Below are 23,550 nucleotides of genomic sequence, written 5' to 3'. Positions count from 1 at the left end.
ATGAAATATCACACATGGAATCATGTAATAACCAAAAAGTACTTTATATTATTCAAAGTAGCCATCCTTTGCCTTGATGACAGCTTTGCACACTCTTGGCATTCTCTCAACCAGCTTCACCTGGAATGCTTTTCAACCGTCTGGAAGGAGTTCCCACACATGCTGAGCACTTGTTGGCTGCTTTTCCTTCACTCTGCGGTCCAACTCATCCCAAACCATCACAATTGGGTTGAGGTCGGGTGATTGTGGAGGCCAGGTTATTTGATGCAGCTCCATCACGCTCCTTCTTGGTCAAATAACCCTTACACAGCCTGGAGGTGTGTTTTGGGTCAATGTCCTGTTAAAAAACAAATGATAGTCCCACTAAGTGCAAACCAGATTGGATGGCGTATCCCTGCAGAATGCTGTAGTAGCCACATGAAGACATGAAGGCATGATTCACGCAGTCTCCTCTGAACAGTTGATGTTGAGATGTGTCTGTTACTTGAACTCTGTAGCGTTTATTTGGGCTGCAATCTAAGGTGCAGTTAACTCTAATGAACTTATCCTCTGCAGCAGAGGTAACTCTGGGTCTTCCTTTTCATGAGAGGCATTTTCATCAAGTTCTTGAAATGTTCCGGATTGACTGACCTTCATGTCTTTATGTAATGACGGACTGTCGTTTCTCTTTGCTTATTTGAGCTGTTCTTGCCATAATATGGACTTGGTATTTTACCAAATAGGGCTAGCTTCTGTATACCACACCTACCTTGTCACAACCCAACTGATTGGCTCAAAAGCATGAAGAAGGAAAGAATTTAAAAAAATAACTTAACAAAGCACACATGTTAATTTAAATGCATTCCAGGTGACAACCTCATGAAGCTTATTTAGAGAATGCCAAGGGTGGCTACTTTGAAGAATCTCAAATATACAATATACAGTTGAAGTCGGAAATGTACATACACCTTAGCCAACTACATTTAAACTCAGTTTTCACAATTCCTGACATTTAAACCTAGTAAAAATTCCCTGTATTAGGTCAGTTAGGATCAACACTTTATTTTAAGAATGAAATGTCAGAATAATAGTAGAGAGAATGATTTATTTGAGCTTTTATTTCTTTCATCACATTCCCAGTTTGGCAGAAGTTTACATATACACTCAATTAGTATTTGGTAGCCTTGGGTCAAATGTTTCGGGTAGCCTTCCACAACCTTCCCACAATAAGTTGGGTTAATTGTGGCCCATTCCTCCTGACAGAGCTGGTGTAAGCGAGCCAGGTTTGTAGGCCTCCTTGTTTGCACACACTTTTTCAATTCTGCCCACAAATTTTCTATAGGACTGAGGTCAGGGCTTTGTGATGGCCACTCCAATACCTTGACTTTCTTGTCCTTAAGCCATTTTACCACCACTTTGGAAGTATGCTTGGGGTCATTGTTCATTTGGAAGACCCATTTGTGACCAAGCTTTAACTTCCTGACTGATGTCTTGAGATGTTGCTTCAATATATCCACATAATTTTCAATCCTCATGATGCCATCTATTTTGTGAAGTGCACCAGTCTCTCCTGCACCCCCGTGCTTCACGGTTGGGATGATGTTCTTTGGCTTGCAAGCCTAACCATTTTTCCTCCAAACTTAGTGATGGTCATTATGGCTAAACAGTTCTATTTTTGTTTCATCAGACCAGAGGACATTTCTCCAAAAAGTATGATCTTTGTCCCCATGTGCAGTTGCAAACCGTAGTCTGTATTTTTTATGGCGGTTTTGGAGCAGTGGTTTCTTCCTGGCTGAGCGGGATTTCAGGTTAGGTTGATATAGGACTCGTTTTACTGTGGCTATAGATACTTTTGTACCTGTTTCCTCCAGCATCTTCACAAGATCCTTTGCTGTTCTGGGATTGATTTGCACTTTTCGCACCAAAGTACGTTCATCTCTAGGAGACAGAACACGTCTCCTTCCTGAGCGGTAGGACGGCTGCGTGTTCCCATGGTGTTTATACTTGCGTACTATTGTTTGTACAGATGAACGTGGTACCTTCAGGCGTTTAGAAATTGCTCCCAAGGATGAGGTCTTGGCTGATTTCTTTTGATTTTCCCATGATGTCAAGCAAAGAGGCACTGAGTTTGAAGGTAGGCCTTGAAATACATCCACAGGTACACCTACAATTGACTCAAATTATGTCAATTAGCCTATTAGAAGCTTCTAAAGCCATGACATCGTTTTCTGGAATTTTCCAAGTTGTTTAAAGGCACAGTCAACTTAGTGTATGTACTTAGTGTATCTTCTGACCCACTGGAATTGTGATACAGTGAGTATCAAATAATCTGTCAAATAATCAAGTAATCTGTCTGTAAACAATTGTTAGAAAAATGACTTGTGTCATGCACAAAGTAGATGTCCTAACCGACTTGCCAAAACTATAGTTTGTTAACAAGAAATGTGTGGAGTCGTTGAAAATTGAGTTTTAATGACTCCAACCTAAGTGTATGTAAACTTCCGACTTCAACTGTATTTTAACCCTTATTTTGTCACTACATCATTCCATATGTTATTTCATAGTTTTTATGTCTTCACTATTATTCTACAATGTACAAAATAGTAAAAATAAAGAAAAACCCTTGAATGAGTAGGTGTGTCAACTTTTGACTGTTACTGTATGTATATCAATCCAAATCCAAGTAATGAAATGGTAGTTCTGGGCTGTGTTCATTGGGGCACACAATTGAAACGTTTTAAAAAAACGTTTTTTTGCCCATGTCATCTCTGTTTGTCAGTTTTTGCTGTTTGGGTGCATAATGAACATCACCGTGCTTTGTTTCAAGCTGCCTGTTGTTTTAAGTTGCAAAACCCCAGTTCAGCTGGGAATAATAACAAAAGCAATAAGCCCCTGCTCCAGGGTGAAGTTTCCCCTAGGTACAGATCTTGGATTAGTTTCCTCTGCCCCAATCCTAACCTTAATCATTAGTTGGAAAAATGCTAAACTGGCAGAAGATCAGCATCTAGGGGCAACTTCACCCTACACTGTAAGCCCCTTGTCCAAAACAAGCCCCTTGTTACACCACGTTCTTGAATTATATTTCCCGATTGACTACCTATAAGCCCAGTACAATAAATGGTTATAACATCTACAGAAATGACAGAAATGCCCATGGGGGCAGTGAAGCGGTCTATATTCAGAGCCACATTCCTGTAAAGCTTAGAGCGGATCTAATTTTAAATACTGTTGAATTAATATGGTTGCATGTTCACCTGCCTCACCTATAGCCCATTCTGGTGGGAAGCTGCTATAGACCACCAAGTGTTAACAGTCAGTATCTGGATAATGTGTGTGAAATGGTTCATAATGTATGTGATATATTTTCTGGGTGACCTTAAAATTGACTGGCTTTCATCAAGCTGCCCACTCAAGAGAAAGTTACAAACAACCAGTGCCTGCAACCTGGTTCATGTTCTCAGTTAACATATCAGGGTAGTTACACACAGGAATGAAGTCATCACATTTTTTGAATGTTTTATTTAACCTTTATTTAACTAGGCAAGTCAGTTAAGAACAAATTCTTATTTATAATGACAGCCTACTCCTGCCAAACCCTAACCTAGACTATGCTGGACCAATTGTGCGCCGCCCAATCACGGCCTGTTGTGATACAGCCTGGAATCGAACCAGGGTCTGTAGTGAAGCCTCTATCACTGAGATACAGTGCCTTAGACCGCTGCACCACTCATGTATTGATAACATCTTTACTAATGCTGCAGAAATCTGCTTTAATGCAGTGTCTCAATCCATTGGCTGTAGTGATCACAATATAGTAACCATTATAATGGCCATATCTAGGAAAACCAGAGTTCCAAAAGCTGGGCCTAATATAGTGTATAAGAGGTCATACAATACGTTGTGTAGTGATTCATATGTTGATAATGTAAACAATATTTGCTTGTCTGTGGTGTGTAATGAGGAGCAACCAGATGCTGCATTTGACACACTTATTCCAGGTACTAATAAGCATGCACCAATTAAGGAAATTACTGTAAAAACTGTTAAATCCCTGTGGATTGAGGAGGTACTAAAATACTGTATGGTTGAGAAGGATGAGGCAAAAGGAATGGCAAATAAGTCTGGCTGCACAACCAATTGGGAAACATATTGCAAATTGAGAAATCATGTGACTGAACTGAATAAAAAGAAGAAACTATACTAAACTAAACTCCGCTCCATAATTGATTGAATCAGATGGCTCATTTATCACAAACCCCACTGATATTACCAACTACTTTAATCATTTTTTAAATCTGCAATATTAGCAAATTTAGGCGTGATATGTCATCAACAAATGCCGACACTACACATCCAAGTATAACTGACCAAATTATGAAAGACAAGCATTATCATTTTGAATTTCTGGCTGTAATCCTGAATTCCAGGAATTCCTTTACTGGCTCAAATAGCTAACCAATCAGCCTGTTACCAACCCTTAGTAAAAAAAAAAAGCTATTTTACAGTAAACAAATTGACAACAGACTTTCAGCACGCTTATAGGGAAGGACATTCAACATGCACGGCACTTACACAAATGACTGATGATTGGCTGAGAGTGATGCATCATAAAAAATATTGTGGGAGCTGTTTTATTGGACTTCATTATGGCTTTTGACATTATCGATCATAGTCTGCTGCTGGAAAAACGTTTGTTATAGATTTATACCCCTGCTATATTGTGGATAAAGAGTTACCTGTCTAACAGAACACAGAGGATGTTCTTTAATGGAATCCTCTCCAACATAATCCAGGTAGAATCAGGAAATCCCCAGGGCAGCTGTCTAGGCCCCTTACTGTGTTCCATTTTTACTAATGTTATGCCACTGGCTTTGAGTAAAGTGTCTATGTATGCGGGTGACTCAACACTATACATGTCAATTTCTAAAGTGAGTGAAATTACTGCAACACTTAACATGAGCAGCAGTCAGTTTCAGAATGGGTGGCAAGGAATAAGTTAGTCCCAAATATTTATAAAACTAAATGCCTTGTATTTGCGACAAATCATTCACTAATCCCCAAACCTCAACTAAATATTGTAATGAATAATGTAGAAATTGAGCAAGTTAAAGTGACTAAACTGCTTGGAGTAACCCTAGATTGTAAACTGTCATGGTCAAAACATGTTGATGCAACTATTAGCTAAGATGTGGAAAGTCTGTCCATTATAAAGCGCTACTCTGCCTTAACAACATTATAAACAAGGCAGGTCCTACAGGCCCTAGTTTTGTCACACTACTGTCCAGTCATGTGGTCAGGTGCAAAGAGGAAAAAATTTACATTTGTCTCAGAACAGGGCAACACGGATGGCCCTTAAATGTACACTCGAGAGCTAACATTAATAATATGCATGTCAATCTGTCATGGCTCAAAGTGGAGGAGAGATTAAATTCATCACTACTTGTTTTTGTAAGAAGAATTGACATGCTGAATGCACCGAGCTGTCTGTTTTTAAACTACTAGCACACAGCTCGGACAAACCCCACAAGACATGTCACCAGAGGTCTCTTCACAATCCCCAAGTCCAGAGCAGAGTATGAGAGGCGCACAGTGCTACATGGAGCTCCACATCAGGGAACTGATGCAAGCAGTAAAATCAGATTTTTCCTTATGGAAAAGCGGGACTATGATGAGACACACACAGGCACAGACACACACTCTACACACACGTACACATGGATTTTGTATTGTAGATATGTGGGAGTAGAGGGAAAACACTTAATGTGTTGCGAAAAGTGTTATGAAATATAATGTCATGTAATATTTTAAATTGTATATAACTGCCTTAATGTTGCTGGACCCCAGGAAGAGTGATGGGGATCCTTCATTAATAGAAATACTGCCACCAAGAAATGGAAGTGACTGTCTCACTCTGGGCTGCTTTGCAATCTGAATCCCAAATGGACCCCTTAACCATAGTCCCTAGCCAATCCTGTAGTTCTGAAAAGGTCAGAAAAGATAGAAGCAATATGGGTATTAAACCTTTTTCACAGCTGAGCGTTCTACTGTAGACGGCTCGAACAGGTAGCTGATAAACAGCCTATTGGACAGAACATGTTGACCAATAAAAATGTCTGTTCTCTCACTTATAGGGGCCCACTTATGGAGCAGTATGACTGTAAGGTAGGAGCTCTGTTGCATTATCAACACATTGTTTCTGTGTAATGTGTGTGTGTGTGTGTGTGTGTGTCTGTGTGTGAGAGAGAGAGAGAGAGCTCACAATATGGCTTGTATTGAATACTCCCCGTAAAGGGACACTTGATCTACTTCCCCAGAGTCAGATGAACTCATGGATACCATTTTTATGTCTGCGGTTTGAAGGAAATTGCTAACCAGCACTAGTGCAATTGCTAACTAGCGTTAGTGCAATGACAGGAAGTCTATGGGCTTCCATTAAATGAGCTGACACTAGTTAGCATTGGCTCACAAAACTACTTCCTTCATACTGGACACAGAGACATAAACATGGTATCCACAAGTTCATCTGACTCTGGGGAAGTAGATGAAGGGCCTCATTGCCAAAATCCTGAAGTATTCCTTTTAATGTTCCCTGTGTGTGTCCGCATCCCGTTATATTTGCTCAGCTGTGAGACAAGGCACCTGACAGTGTTGTGTTCGAGACCATCTAAAGCTAGTCCAGTTCAAGACCATGATTGTAATTGTTTCATATCACCACCATAATAAGAGATCAAAATGTCCAGTATTTCTGTGTTCATATTTCAGAAGAACATATAGATTCTTTAGACGTTCAGAATGCTGAAAACATTATTACTAACCCAAACTGGTCTCTAAATAATAGATAAAAATACAAAATATGTAACAACTTCCTCAGTCTGTCCTTACTAATAGCAACTTTCCCCACTCTTTCCTACTAGCTGCATGGAGCAGGTTGATGTTTATTGAGATGAAGCTTTTCCTGGAGGCAGAGCTGAGCGATTTCCACTAGATGGGCCAGCGGCAAAGTCAAAATTGTCTATATAGTAAAAATGTATGAAAACAAATATTTGCTTGGTCTTAATTTAAGGTTAGGGTTAAGGTTAGAATAAGGCATAAGGTTAGCAGTGTGGTCAAGGTTAGGGTTAAGGTTATGGTTAGCTTAAACATTTTGACTGTGTAGCTGTACCAGCTAGTGAGTACCCTGCAGAGCTGCCTCTTGTACATGTGTCATCCCAATAAATGCCAACCTGCACTAGCTGAGCAAGGAAATTCAGACTAGCGAATCAAGTTTTTTAGCTGTTTTGAAACTAAAGTAAAGTACAGTAATGTTATGAGTAAAGTAGGAAGCTCAGCTTTTAATAGGCAATGGTAATGTATCATGAAAGGAGTGTGGATATTTTGCTTGGCAAAGCAATTTTATGCGCTGACTGAATGGGAGCTGATAATTATGAGGCTTCCATGTCTAGCCAAGATTCTCGAATCTTTGGTAAATAAGCAACTTTGCTCTTTTTTATCTGAGCATGGTATTTTGAATATAAATCAATCTGGGTTTAGGCCAGGGCACAACACTATTACAGCAACCACATTAGTTGTTAATGATATTGTCAATGCTTTAGCATAATTGTGCTGCCTTCTTTGTGGACCTGTCCACAGCGTTCGATACTGCTGATCATGCTATTTGGCAGTTGTTAATGTGTGCAGAGGGTCCCTGGTTTGAGCCCAGGTAGGGGCGAGGAGAGGGACAGAAGCTAAACTGTTAATGCTTTGTGGGAGGCAGTTGTTTATGTGCAGAGGGTCCCTGGTTCGAGGGCCAGGTAGGGGCGAGGAGAAGGACGGACAAGGAATGGGTGAGGAGAGGGACGGAAGACTGTTAACAGCTTAGCTTCCGTCCCTCTCCTCGCCCCTACCTGGGCTCGAACCAGAGACCCTCTGCACACATCGACAACTGCCTCCCACGAAGCATCGTTACCCATCGCTCCACAAAAGCCGCAGCCCTTGCAGAGCAAGGGGAACAACTACTTCAAAGTCTCAGAGAGAGTGACGTCACCGATTGAAACGCTATTAGCGCGCACCCCGCTAACTAGCTAGCCATTTCACATCGGTTACATTAGTGACAGAACTTAAGCAATCGTGATTGATGGGGTTAAGTCTGAATTTCTTGAAGTACATAAAGGTGTTCTGCAGGGGTCGATAGTTAGGACCTATTTTCACTATTTATATAAATGCTATTGGTCAATCTGTTAAACATTTTAAATGTGACCCGTTTCAGAAAACTAGGCGTATGTCGCAAAAAAAAATGTGTAGTGGAGCTGCATAAGTGTTGCTCTCTGCTTTCTGGAGGATCGAGTTATGAAATCAGTGGAATTAGAGTATGATAGCTAAAGGCATGGAGAAAACACCTGTCTCCGGATTACATCTTCAAACTAAGGGAAACTGTGGCATGGCATCCATGACAGGGAGACGTGTCCACCATGCATGATGATGTATACAGCTAAGATAGTCTAGCGTTAGCTAGCTACATTTTCAAATATTAAATGTTTATTATTTTGACAAAATGGTTTAATTTCAAGCTAAAGCGTACTGTTAGCTAGCTAGCTATCAAACGTTAGCTGGCTGGCTCCCTAGCAAACGTTATGTGTATGACGTTATTTTTCATATCCCAGAATCGTTTACTTTGCTAGTTACAGCCTAATGTTAGCTGGCTGGCTCCCTAGCTAATGTTAAGTGCATGACATTATTATTCATATCCCTGAACCCTTTGCTTTGCTAGTTACAGCCTAATGTTAGCTAGCTAATGTTGAACCTGGTTGGTAGGCTTCCAGTAGATTCATGCAGGGTAGTAATGACATGATTTGGCACTATGTTCATTGTTGTTTAACTAGGTAACGTTAGCTGGCTGGCTCGTTAGCTAATGTTACGTGATGTGTGTGATATTACACATTGTTTACCTAGCTAGGTTCATTGTTTACCTAGTTAGCTAGCTACATGTCTTACTCTAAAGTGTACTGTCACTCAACATTGGCAAAAAAGCAGAGCTGGTTAGGCTGTTTTCATGTTATCCAGAGGTAAACAAATCATTGGTCAAGTGTGCGCTCTGAACGCTTCGAGAGCGAAACGAGATGGGTGGGGCTAAAGCTTAAGAGGGTGTGAACGATGCTGATTGGGTGTAGACAAAGAAGAGCTCTTCACTAGATACCAAAACATTTAATGGCCATTTTCTAAAAAGTGAGTTCACAAGTTTATCAACTTTCAAAGCAGAATTACTTTCCCATTGTCCTTCAAAATGCAGTGTATGATTTACCATTTTGTAGCTCTGAGTCTCTACTTTTATCCAATGTTATAAAACACCAGTTCAAATTTTGATATGCAACTGTTCAGGGATGTCAGGAACCAATACACGCAGTCAGTCAGGAAAGCTAAGGCCAGCTTCTTCAGGCAGAAGTTTGCATCCTGTAGCTCCAACTCCAAAAAGTTCTGGGACACTGTGAAGTCCATGGAGAACAAGAGCACCTCCTCCCAGCTGCCCACTGCACTGAGGCTAGGGAACACGGTCACCACCGACAAATCCATGATTATCGAAAACTTCAACAAGCATTTCTCAACGGCTGGCCATGCCTTCCGCCTGGCTACTCCTACCTCGGCCAACAGCTCCGGCCCCCCGCAGCTCCTCGCCCAAGCCTCTCCAGGTTCTCCTTTACCCAAATCCAGATAGCAGATGTTCTGAAAGAGCTGCAAAACCTGGACCTGTATAAATCAGCTGGGCTTGACAATCTGGACCCTCTATTTCTGAAACTATCCGCCGCCATTGTCGCAACCCCTATTACCAGCCTGTTCAACCTCTCTTTCATATCGTCTGAGATCCCCAAGGATTGAAAGCTGTCGCAGTCATCCCCCTCTTCAAAGGGGGAGACACCCTGGACCCAAACTGTTACAGACCTATATCCATTCTGCCCTGCCTATCTAAGGTCTTCGAAAGCCAAGTCAACAAACAGGTCACTGACCATCTCGAATCCCACCGTACCTTCTCCGCTATGCAATCTGGTTTCCGAGCCGGTCACGGGTGCACCTCAGCCACACTCAAGGTACTAAACGACATCATAACCGCCATCGATAAAAGACAGTACTGTGCAGCCGTCTTCATCGACCTTGCCAAGGCTTTCGACTCTGTCAATCACCATATTCTTATCGGCAGACTCAGTAGCCTCGGTTTTTCGGATGACTGCCTTGCCTGGTTCACCAATTACTTTGCAGACAGAGTTCAGTGTGTCAAATCGGAGGGCATGCTGTCCGGTCCTCTGGCAGTCTCTATGGGGGTGCCACAGGGTTCAATTCTCGGGCCGACTCTTTTCTCTGTATATATCAATGATGTTGCTCTTGCTGCGGGCGATTCCCTGATCCACCTCTACGCAGACGACACCATTCTATATACTTTCGGCCCGTCATTGGACACTGTGCTATCTAACCTCCAAACGAGCTTCAATGCCATACAACACTCCTTCCGTGGCCTCCAACTGCTCTTAAACGCTAGTAAAACCAAATGCATGCTTTTCAACCGATCGCTGCCTGCACCCGCATGCCCGACTAGCATCACCACACTGGATGGTTCCGACCTTGAATATGTGGACACCTATAAGTACCTAGGTGTCTGGCTAGACTGCAAACTCTCCTTCCAGACCCATATCAAACATCTCCAATCGAAAATCAAATCAAGAGTCGGCTTTCTATTCCGCAACAAAGCCTCCTTCACTCACGCTGCCAAGCTTACCCTAGTAAAACTGACTATCCTACCGATCCTCGACTTCGGCATTGTCATCTACAAAATTGCTTCCAACACTCTACTCAGCAAACTGGATGCAGTTTATCACAGTGCCATCCGTTTTGTCACTAAAGCACCTTATACTACCCACCACTGCGACTTGTATGCTCTAGTCGGCTGGCCCTCGCTACATATTCGTCGCCAGACCCACTGGCTCCAGGTCATCTACAAGGCCATGCTAGGTAAAGCTCCGCCTTATCTCAGTTCACTGGTCACGATGGCAACACCCATCCGTAGCACGCGCTCCAGCAGGTGTATCTCACTGATCATCCCTAAAGCCAACACCTCAATCGGCCGCCTTTCGTTCCAGTACTCTGCTGCCTGTGACTGGAACGAATTGCAAAAATCGCTGAAGTTGGAGACTTTTATCTCCCTCACCAACTTCAAACATTTGCTATCTGAGCAGCTAACCGATCGCTGCAGCTGTACATAATCTATTGGTAAACAGCCCACCCATTTTCACCTACCTCATCCCCACAGTTTTTATTTATTTACTTTTCTGCTCTTTTGCACACCAATATCTCTACCTGTACATGATCATCTGATCATTTATCATTCCAGTGTTAATCTGCAATATTGTAATTATTTGCCTACTGTTAGTGATTAGATATTTAGAGGGGTGAGCCGGTCAAGGATCGATTCAGACAAAGTGGTAAATTGTATGACAAGCGACAGTTTATTCAGAGTGAAGATATCTAGTACAGCGTAATTACGGCTCTCCCGTTAGCTCGCACAGAACAGCAGGAAAAGAGGCCGTTAACAATCAGCACAGCCCTAATATATGGCACAGAAAGTAGGTTGATTCTAGAAGATCGGATCTTTTGATTGGTTCAGGCTGGGTGTAGTCTGTAGTCTTCCGCCATTGGCTCAGTTGTCTGTCCGTCATCGTAGAATCCTCTTCGGGCACACAATGTTCGGCTAGAAGGGAGATTATGTGTGTGCGCTGGTTTGGCAGTTAGTGTGTAATGTGGGAGCTATCCTGTAGGGGACCCCACAGGCTTTACTGTGAGTTGTAGCCATGTATTAGCAATAGGTTGGTCACCTGTATAAAAAATAGCATTTCTCTACACTACCTCATGCCTTTTGCACACATTGTATATAGACTCCCCTTTTTTTTCTAATGTGTTATTGACCTGTTAATTGTGTACTCCATGTGTAACTCTGTGTTGTCTGTTCACACTGCTATGCTTTATCTTGGCCAGGTCGCAGTTGCAAATGAGAACTTGTTCTCAACTAGCCTACCTGGTTAAATAAAGGTGAAAAAAAAAAAAAATTACATATTCACTCATCGGATGGTTCTATAATCAAACGTATCCCTGCATACAAATACCTTGGTATTTGGAGTGTCAATGATATATTGTTTAAAAAACATACAAATGAGCTTGTCTCGCTCTAGTCTGTTCTTGAATATGGTGATACTATTTGTCAAAGTGCAGCTGTCTCTACTCTTAAAACCTTGGATGCCGTTTTTCATACCTCCCTTAGTTTTATTACTCATCACTGTATTCTTTACCAAAAGGTTGGCTGGACCTCTTTGAAGTCACGTAAACCACATCATTAAACCACATCATTTTTGTTTACAAAGCCCTGCACCACAAGCTTCCACAAACCTACCGTCACGGTTAAGATTTAAAATGACAAGTCATTAAACCTGTTCACAGGGTTGGTTAACTCTGCTTTGGTGTCTACAGAGTTAGGTATGTTAGCCTTTAGTTTTGTTGTTTGGAATCATCTCCAAAATACATTTAGAATAGATGCGTTAGTGTATCTAGGGCAGTTCAGGCAGGGGAAAGATGATTTTTGTAATGGAGAATATGTTTGTTTTAGTTGACTGTGTTTTGTGTAAATTTATGTTTGTCTGTGCAATATGTGTTGTGCTGTATTTTATTTGTTTAATATTGTATTTTATTTTGTATGTTTTTATCAAATTGAATATGGAGGTAGAGACACTGGTCTCAATGGTGACTCCCTTACCACATGGGTCATGTTCATTAGGCAGCAAACTGGGCACTTTGTGTTTCTCACAAAATTGACAGTGAAGTATTCTAAAGCCAGTCTCACAATTCTCTAGAGAACAGGAGGAGAAACTTGGAGATTGAGGTTTTCTGTACTTTTACTCATTTTTGTCTCTCTGAGCTGGTTAGTTGTTACGAACAGTTTTCTCTGTATTAGATTCCTGGCATCCATCATGTGATATCACTGTAACATGGAGTTTACTGTCAGATAATCTGATCAGAGGACTAATATCCAATCACCAGGCCTTGGACATGACATCCAAAAGTTTGGGGTCACTTAGAAATGTCCTTGTTTTTGAAAGAAAAGCAAATTTTTTGTCCATTAAAAAAACATCAAATTGATCAGAAATACAGTGTAGACATTGCTAATGTTGTAAATGACTATTGTAGCTGGAAACGGACGATTTATTATGGAATATCTACATAGGCATACAGCCCATTATCAGCAACCATCACTCCTGTGTTCCAATGGCACGTTGTGTTAGCTAATCAAGTTTATCATTTTAAAAGGCTAATTGATCATTAGAAAACCCTTTTAGAATTATGTTAGCACAGCTGAAAACTGTTGTATTGATTAAAGCATCAATTAAACTGGGCTTCTTTAGACTAGTTGAGGTATCTGGGGCATCAGCATTTGTGGGTTCGATTACAGTCTCAAAATGGCCAGAAACAAAGAAGTTTCTTCTGAATCTCATCAGTCTATTCTTGTTCTGAGAAATGAAGGCTATTCCATGTGAGAAATTGCCAAGAAACTGAAGATCTGGTACAACACTGTGAACTACTCCCTTCACAGAACAGCGCAAACTGGCTCTAACCAGAATAGAACGACAACAACTGAGCAAGAGGGCAAGTACATTAGAGTGTCTAGTTTGAGAAACAGACACCTCACAAGTCCTCAACTGGCAGCTTCATTAAATGATACCCGCAAAACACCAGTCTCAGCGTCAACAGTGAACAGGCGACTCCTGGATGCTGGCCTTCAAGGCAGAGTTCCTCTGTCCAGTGGCAGTGTTCTTTTGCCCATATGGCTTTTTCTTTGCAACAGACAATAAGTCTGGCAACACAGCAGATTGGCAAACAAAATCATGTAACTGAACAAAAAGAAGAAACTATACTATGGAACAAAGATAAATTATATAAAGAATGATGGTAAAATGCTCTGGAGTACCTTAAATGAGCTAATTCCTCTCCATCCTTCATTGAGGTTGATGGCTCATTCAAAACAGAACCCTTTGATATTGCCAATCACTTAAAAAAATTGTTGACAAGATTAGCAAAATTATGCATGACATGCAAACAACAAATGCTGAGCCTTCGTATTCATGCATAATGGACCAAATAATGAAAGACAAGCACAGTAGATTTGAATTCTGCAAAGTTAGTGTGGAGAGGTGAAAAATTATTGATCTATGAATGGGAACAAATCACCCGGAACCGATAACCTGGATGGTAAATTACTGAGGTTGGTAGTGGAATACATTGCGACTCCTATTTGCCACATCTTCAATCTAAGCCTAGAAGACGTGTGCCCTCAGTGTGCCCTCAGGCCTGGAGGGAGGCAAAGGTCATTCTGCTGCTCAAAAATAGCAAAGCACCCTTTAATAGTTCAAACAGCAGACCAATCAGCCTGTTAGCAATCTTTTGGAAAATATCACATTAGACCAAATACAATGTTATTTTACAGAAAACAAATGAACATGTGCATGCTTATAGGGAAGGGCATGCAACATGCTCAGCACTGACACAAATGTCTGAAAGAAATTGATAATAAGAAGTTACAAGCTGTTTTGTTAGACTTCAGTGCAGCCTTTGATATCATTGATCATAACATATTGCTGAAATTGGGGATCCTTAATAATTACAAATACAAACGAATGGACAGTTACCTTGTCACGCCCTGTTCTGTTTCACCTGTCTTTGTGATTGTCTCCGCCTCCCTCCAGGTGTCACACATTTTCCACATTATCCCCTGTGGATTTATACTTGTGTTTGTCTGTTGCCAGTTGGTTTTGTTTCGTCAAGCCTTACCAGCGTTTTTCCCCTCAGTTCCTGTCTATTGATTCTTACTGTTTTGACCTTTTCTGCCCACCCTGAGCCTGCCTGACATCCTGTACCTTTGCCCCACTACTCTGGATTATCAACCCCTGCCTGCCTTGACCTGTCATTTGCCTGCCCCTGTTGTTTCTTCAACACAGTCTGCATTTGGGTCTTACCTGAAACGTGATATACAGTGGCTTGTGAAAGTATTCACCCCCCTTGGCATTTTTCCTATTTTGTTGCCTTACAACCTGGATTTAAAATAGATTTTGGGGGGGTTTGTATCATTTGATTTACACAACATGCCCACCACTCTGAAGGTGCAACATTTTTTTTTTACTGTGAAACAAACAAGAAATAAGACCAAAAAAAAACAGAACTTGAGAGTGCATAACTATTCACCCCCAAAGTCAATACTTTGTAGAGCATTCTTTTGTAGAAATTACAGCTGCAAGTCTCTTGGGGTATGTCTCTCTAAGCTTGGCACATCAAGCCACTGGGATTTTTGCCCATTCTTCAAGGCAAAACTGCTCCAGCTCCTTCAAGTTGGATTGGTTCGGCTGGTCTACAGCAATCTTTAAGTCATACCACAGATTCTCAATTGGATTGAGGTCTGGGCTTTGACTAGGCCATTCCAAGACATTTAAATGTTTCCCCTTAAACCACTTGAGTGTTGCTTTAGCAGTATGCTTAGGGTCATTATCCTGCTGGAAGGTGAACCTCCGTCCTAGTCTCAAATCTCTGGAGGACTGAAACCGGTTTCCCTCAAGAATTTCCCTGTATTAAGCACCATACATCATTCCTTCAATTCTGGCCAGTTTCCCAGTCCCTGCCGATGAAAAATATTCCCACAGCATAATGCTGCCACCACCATGCTTCACTGTGGGGATGTTCTCGGGGTGATGAGAGGTGTTGGGTTTGCGCCAGACGTAGCGTTTTCCTTGATAGCCAAAAAAGCTACATTTTAGTCTCATCTTACCAGACTACCTTCCTCCATATGTTTGGGGAGTCTCCCACATGTCTTTTGGCAAACACCAAATGTGTTTGCTTATTTTTTTCTCTAAGCAATGGTTTTATCTGGCCACTCTTCCATAAAGCCCAGCTCTGTGGAGTGTACGGCTTAAAGGGTTCCTATGGACAGATTCTCCAATCTCAGCTGTAGACCTGTCTGATTTATGCCCTCCTTTCCTTGTCCGTGAGTTTTGGTGGGCGGCCCTCCCTTGGCAGGTTTGTTGTGGTGCCATATTCTTTCCATTTTGTAATTATGGATTTAATGGTGCTCCGTGGGAAGTTCAAAGCTTCTGATATTTTTTACAACCCAACCCTGATCTGTATTTCTCCACAACTTTGTCCCTCACATGTTTGGAGAGCTCCTTGGTCTTCATGGTGCCGCTTGTTTGGTGGTGCCCCTTGCTTAGTCATGTTGCAGACTCTGGAGCCTTGCAGAACAGGTGTGTGTATATATACTGAGATCATGTGACACTTAGATTGCACACATGTAGACTTTATTTAACTAATTATGTGACTTCTGAGGGTAATTGGTTGCACCAGATCTTATTTAGGAGCTTCATAGCAACGAGTGTGAATACATATTCACACACCACTTTTCCGTTTTTTTATTTTTTTATTTTTTTGAAACAAATTATTTTTTTCATTTCACTTCATCCACTTTTGACTATTTTATGTATGTCCATTACATGAAGTCCAAATAAAAATCCATTTCAATTATAGGTTGTAATGCAACAAAATAGGAAAAACTCCAAACGGGATGAATACTTTTACAAGGCACTGTTCCTATCCAATAGAACACAGAGGGGTTTCCTTAATGGAAGCCTCTCTAATGCAAATTCAGTTGAGTGTAGTTGGACCATTTTTGTTTTCTGTGTTTACTATTGACTGTCCAATGACCTTGACTAAAGCCTGTGTGTGCATGTACTCTGACGACTCAACAGTATGCACATTGGCTGAAACAGTAAAATAAATAACTGACATCATTAATATAGAGCTCTAGGTAGTTTTAGAACGAGTAACTAGCAGGTGGTGTTAAATATCGCAAACTAAAAGCATCATTTTTGGGACAAATAACTTGCTCAACCGTAAACCTCATCTGGATCTATTATTAAATAATGTGGCTATTGAGCAAGTTGAAGAGACTAAACTGCTGGGTGTCACCATAGATAGCAAGCTATCATAGTCAAAACTTATAGACTCAATGTTTACTAAAATGGGAAGAGGTCTGTCCATGATCCTTGCTTTCTTTCTTGATATCTCAGTCAACCATATAGGTCCTACAGGATAGAAAGACATACAGTACCAGTCAAAAGGTTGGGCACACCTACTAATTCCAGGGTTTTTATTTATTTTTTTACTATTTTCTACATTGTAGAATAGTAGTGAAGACATCAAAACTATGAAATTACACATATGGAATCATGTAATAACCAAAAAAGTGTTAAACAATTCAAAATATATTTTCTATTTGAGATTCTTCAAATAGCCACACTTTGCCTTGATGACAGCTTTGCACACTCTTGGCATTCTCTCAATCAGCTTCATGAGGTAGTCTGACTTGGAATGCATTTCAATTAACAGGTTGCCTTGGTTAAAAGTTCATTTGTGGAATTTCTTTCCTTCTTAATGTTTTTGAGCTAATCAGGGGTGGTATACAGGAGATAGCCCTATTTGGTAAAAGACCAAGTCAATATTATGGCAAGAACAGCTCAAATAAGCCAAGAGAAACGACAATCCATCATTACTTTAAGACATTAAGGTCAGTCAATATGGAAAATGTAAGAACTCTGAAAGTTTCTTCAAGTGCAATCGCAAAAACCATCAAGCACTATGAAACTGGCTCTCATGAGGACCGCCACAGAAAAGACCCAGATTTACCTCTGCTGCAGAGGATAAGTTCATTAGAGTTAACTGTACCTCAGATTGCAGCCCAAATAAATGCTACAGAGTTCACGTAACAGACACATCTCAACATCAACTGTTCAGAGGAGACTGCATGTCTTCATGTCTTCATGTGGCTACCACAGCATTCTGCAGGGATACGCCATCCAATCTGGTTTGCGCTTAGTGGGACTATCATTTGTTTTTCAACAGGAAAATGACCCAACACACCTCCAGGCTGTGTAAATGCTATTTGACCAAGAAGGAGAGTGGAGTGCTGCATCAGATGACCTGGCCTCCACAATCACCCGACCTCAACCCAATTGAGATGGTTTGGATGAGTTGGACAGATTTCAGATTTCCAACATGTTTATCACTTGTAGCTGATTTGCTGGGTTTTTTAGTATTTTATGCCCAACAATTAAGATTTATATATATTTTTTAATAATCTAAACTTCGGGGGCTAAATACCTTGCCAGTTGGAGCACCCTGCTATAGGTAGTCTCGTATCTCAGTCTTCCCAACCCTGCCAGTCCTTTTAAATGTAGGTTGCGGCTTATCAAAAATTCCCACGGTTGTATATCCCCACTCTTGGCTCATCTTGCTCTAGAGATTCCTTGTGGCGGGCCGGGCGATGCAGGATGACTTCGTTGGTCAGTTGAACAATGTTTCCTCTGACACATTGGTGCAGCTGGCTCCCGGGTTAAGCGAGCGGGTGTTAAGAAGCACAGTTTGGCGGGTCATATTTCGAAGGATGCATGACTCGATCTTCACCTCTCCCGAGCCCGTTGGGGAGTTGCAGCGATGAGACAAGATCATAATCATGAAATTGTGGAGAAAAAAGGGGGTAAAAATACATTTAAATAAATGTTCAAAAATTGGTTGTCCCTAACCGCCGAACTAGACGGTTGTGCATTGGCTATATAAATAAACGAGACAACTTGGCCTGCAGCATCACGTAAATTTGCACAAAGACGCATTTAGAGACCGAAGACCTCAATTGCAGTGAATGGGAAAGCCAGATATCATAATAGATACCCATGATGCTTTGCTTTGTTAGTATTCCAGAATCGCTTCATAATGGCGGGCTACTGGGCCGCCAAGGCTCTTGTCTCTATCTCCTGTCTGACATTTAGCTATTGTGTTGGTGTCATCTGCCGCTGTCCGTCAGACAAAGGTGCCTTGTGGGTAATTGTAAAGCGAGCTCCGGGTGTGGCGGGGTTTAGTTGGAGATTAGCCAGGTCAGAATGGCCGCTGACAGCTGTGGGCTGGGATGGAGAGGAGTAGGAAGAGAAGGAGGAAAATAATATTGTTGTCTGTGTGATCAACCTGGTCTCAAGGCAATTCATAGGATTTGGTTCCTAAATCTGCTCCCTTCATTTAGTATGATATACACTGAGGGGTGGTTTCACAGACACAGATTACGCCTAATCCTATTCTTAATTGCACTATTGAATTTGACTAACTGAAATGGCATTTCTCAGACATGGTTTAAAATAGTCTCAGATTTGCCCTAGTCTTGATTTAAAAAGTCCATTTCAAGAATGATCATTAGAGGGTTTAAAAAAAACGCTATTTTAGATTTTCAGATGTAAAAAAAACAGTACAACCCCCAACCCCTCATTCTCCCACCCACCCATCCATCTGTCCATTTCCTCCCTCTCTCTGTCCCTCCCTCCCTCCCTCCCACCCTCCCTCCAAACCACCCACCCCTACGAAAGAAACAAACAAAAACACAGTCATAGAAACAAAAACAATGGAGAAAAAAAAAGTTCAATAAAAATTATTTAGCATTTTCCTGATGCATGGTAGCATTCTCGTCTAGGGGAAGTACTCCAAAAATGGCAGTGACCGGGTTGGGGCTAACAGTTGTATTACACATATGTGAGAATGCCTCGAAAATGGGGTCCCAGAGGCCACTCAAAGATTGGCATGACCAAAACATGTGTCCCACAGTCGCTGGACTCTGGTGGCATCTCAAACACTTGGGGTCAACATTTGGGTATATTTTTGCCAATCTGTCATTTGAGTAATGAGGATGGTGCAAAACCTTAAACTGAAAAAACCCATGCCTTATGCAAAATGTTGATGTGTGGTGTTACATGGAATACAAACCGGCTGCGCGCGTGCGCCATTTTGTGCCATTGTGCATACATTTATTTTGTCCCCCCACACCATACGCGATCACGACACGCAGGTTAAAATTTCAAAACAAACTGAACCAATTATATTAATTTGGGGACTGGTCAAAAAGCATTAAACATTTGTGGCAATGTAGCTAGTTACCTTGCACTTGCTAGCTAATTTGTCCTATTTAGCTAGCTTGCTGTTGCTTTTACCTGAAATGCACAAGGTCCTCTACTCTGCCAATTAATCCACACATAAAACAGTCAACCAAATCGTTTAGTCATCTCTCTTCCTTCCAGGCTTTTTCTTCTCGATTTTATATTGCTATTGGCAACTTTCACAAATTAGGTGCATTACCGCCACTGACCTTGTTTGTCTTTGTCACCCACGTGGGTATAACCAATGAGGAGATGGAACGTGGGTATCTGCTTCTATAAACCAATGAGGAGCTGGGAGAGGCAGGACTTGCAGCGCGATCTGCATCAGAAATAGAATTGATTTCTATTTTAGCCCTTGGCAATGCAAACGCTCGTTGGCGCAATAATTGAATAACATAGATTTCTACATTTATTTTGCAACGCTCGCGCACACGAGCGGCGTGGTCAGCCTATTAGGTTCTAATTTTGAGTAAATAACTCACAGGCACTAGAGTAGCTGAACCAAGTTGAATTCTTCCCAAAGGGTCGATACAGCTGTAATTCAGACACAGACATGGCTTCCCCCGTGGTGGTATTCATACCCCACTTTGGGTGGAGTCTCCTCCTTATCGCTAAACATTGCATCATTCTTGCAGGGAACTAAGTGATATGAGCCTTCAACGGTTTCTCCCCTTATCAGTACTGTCACATGCAATTGTGTTCCCTGCACCCAAGCTTCATTATGCCACCCCTCATGTCCCTTTTGCAACTAATGTTCCTATACCTCTGAGTATAACAATGTTCCAAGTTTAACCCCGAATCCAACAGTGGATACGCTTTGTTGCCATATGTCATCGGGTAGCTCAACACCCATGTCTTGCTCCCATGCAGATTTTGTATTTGCAAAGGAAGGCGGATTAATGTTCTGTATTATGTCGTATAATCTGGAGGTTGTGCCCTTCAGATAAGGGTTAAGATCTAAGCACCTCTCGACTGGAGGACACTTAGTAGGCTCAAGTGGAAATGTGAAGGACACTTTTTGTTTTGTTTAATTAACTTATAACCAGAGAATGTCCCAAAACCTTGTAGCAAGTCCAAGAGATAGGGTGTAGACTCCACAGGGTTAGAGATGTATAAAAGAGGACTGTCTGCATATAAGGACACCTTGTGAGTTATGTTGCCCCTTAATATACTCTCCTCCACCCGCAGGGCGATAGCAAGAGGTTCAATAGCCATATTAAAGGGGATAAACAGCAACCCTGCCTGACCCCCCTGTGGAGAGGGAAGTAGCTGGAGGTAACATTGTTGGTGCAAACAGAAGCCACTTGGGAAGAGTACAAAATCTTTATCCAGGAAAGGAATGACTAAACCCAAATCTCTCTAGTACTGTAAATAGATATTCCCACTCAACCCGGTCGAAAGCCTTTTCAGCATCAAGAGAGATGCTCTGTTTGTTTGGAGAAAAATGGTCAAATTCCGATTGGTGAAGCAGTCTCTCTTTCTAGAGTTCAGGAGTCGGAGAAGAGGCATATCTGTTGTCCACATCTCTGATAAGTGTTTGGTGCACTGTTTGTTGTCATAGGCTGTGTATGAAATATTTTGGCCCCTTAGATATGCTTTTAACGAATCCCACACAGTAGAGTGAGACACATCAGGGGTGCAGTTGATCTGTAAAAACACATCAATGTGAGTTGAAATGTATTTTTTAAAGGCACTACAGGATAGTAGTAGTGGGTCAAGTCACCACGGTAGAGCTCTATCCAGGGAAACAGATGGCCATTTTGAGCCTGTAATCGAACCGACAAATGCTGATGCCCCCAGATACTCAACTAGTCTTCTTGGCTCCGGGTCTTGCTGTATCCTGTGGGGATCAAAACTGAACTCACTCCTGTTACCTCTGCAACCGTCCCCAACTATACGGGAGTCTTTTCTTCCCCAACTCTCTCCCCTGTGTGCTGCCAGAATGGGACTTGTACAGCTAGTGAGCAATCAGCCATTGATTACTCACAAACTCCCAATCAGCCCCAATTAGTCCTGGCCGGAGAGTCCGTCAAGACCTGGCACGTCCAGCAGATGGAGCCATCGCCTCGTGATGTATACTCCGTCTGTCACCAGTCCTCGACGAGTCTCCCCCTCGTGGCTGACCTGCCGTATGCCACAAAATACATTCACACACATATTATTATGGGTGTATATATATATGCGTGTGTGTATATATATATGCATGTGTATTTATATATATATGTGTGTGTGTGTGTGTGTGTGTGTGTGTGTGTGTGTGTGTGTGTGTGTGTGTATATATATATATATATATATATATATATATATATATGCATGTGTGTATATATATATATATATATGCGTGTGTGTATATATATATATATATATATATATATATATATGTATATACACACACACACATATATATATATACACACATGCATATGTGTATATATATATATATACATATATATATATATACACACACACACATATATATATACACACACACACATATATATATACACACACACACATATATATTTATACACACACATATATACACACATACACATATATATATATACATACACACACATACAGTGGGGCAAAAAAGTATTTAGTCAGCCACCAATTGTGCAAGTTCTCCCATTTAAAAAGATGAGAGAGGCCTGTAATTTTCATCATAGGTACACTTCAACTATGACAGACAAAATGAGAAAGAAAATCCAGAAAATCACATTGTAAGATTTTTAATGAATTTATTTGCAAATTATGGTGGAAAATAAGTATTTGGTCACCTACAAATAAGCAAGATGTCTGGCTCTCACAGACCTGTAACTTCTTCTTTAAGAGGCTCCTCTGTCCTCCACTCGTTACCTCAGTATAAAAAAAAACTCAGTATAAAAGACACCTGTCCACAACCTCAAACAGTCACACTCCAAACTCCACTATGGCCAAGACCAAAGAGCTGTCAAAGGACACCAGAAACAAAATTGTAGACCTGCACCAGGCTGGGAAGACTGAATCTGCAATAGGTAAGTAATAGGTAAAACAGACTTTTCCCCATCGCTACATCCTCTCGAAGGCCCTTATGCTAGTTTGCTAGTCCCGGCCTGCTAACTGTCTGAATCGCCGTGTCCCCAGCCAGCCCAACCACTCACTGGATCCATACGATCACTTGGCTACGCATGCCTCTCCCTAATATCCATATGCCTTGTCTATTACTGTCTTGGTTAGTGATTAAATCAAATCAAATCAAATGTATTTACATAGCCCTTCGTACATCAGCTGATATCTCAAAATGCTGTATAGAAACCCAGCCTAAAACCCCAAACAGCAAGCAATGCAGGTGTAGAAGCACGGTGGCTAGGAAAAACTCCCTAGAAAGGCCAAAACCTAGGAAGAAACCTAGAGAGGAACCAGGCTATGTGGGGTGGCCAGTCCTCTTCTGGCTGTGCCGGGTGGAGATTATAACAGAACATGGCCAAAATGTTCAAATGTTCATAAATGACCAGTCCAATAATAATAAGGCAGAACAGTTGAAACTGGAGCAGCAGCACGGCCAGGT

The 23,550-nt window shown here is 41.4% G+C and overlaps 1 protein-coding gene across 1 annotated transcript in view; it reads left to right on the top strand.

Annotated features, from left to right (window-relative positions):
* The window catches only part of retreg1 (reticulophagy regulator 1), a 76,281-nt gene that overhangs the window by 5,977 nt on the left and 46,754 nt on the right, over nt 1-23,550 (top strand). Inside the window, exon 3 of the mRNA XM_029641982.2 lies at nt 6,111-6,141. Coding sequence (XP_029497842.1) covers nt 6,111-6,141 — 31 coding nt within the window. The remainder of the gene's footprint in view (nt 1-6,110; nt 6,142-23,550) is intronic.

Source organism: Oncorhynchus nerka, linkage group LG9b, assembly GCF_034236695.1.
Source record: "Oncorhynchus nerka isolate Pitt River linkage group LG9b, Oner_Uvic_2.0, whole genome shotgun sequence".
NCBI lineage: Eukaryota > Metazoa > Chordata > Actinopteri > Salmoniformes > Salmonidae > Oncorhynchus > Oncorhynchus nerka.
Note: the sequence above shows the minus strand (reverse complement) of the source record. Positions and strands in the feature narration are given on the sequence as shown.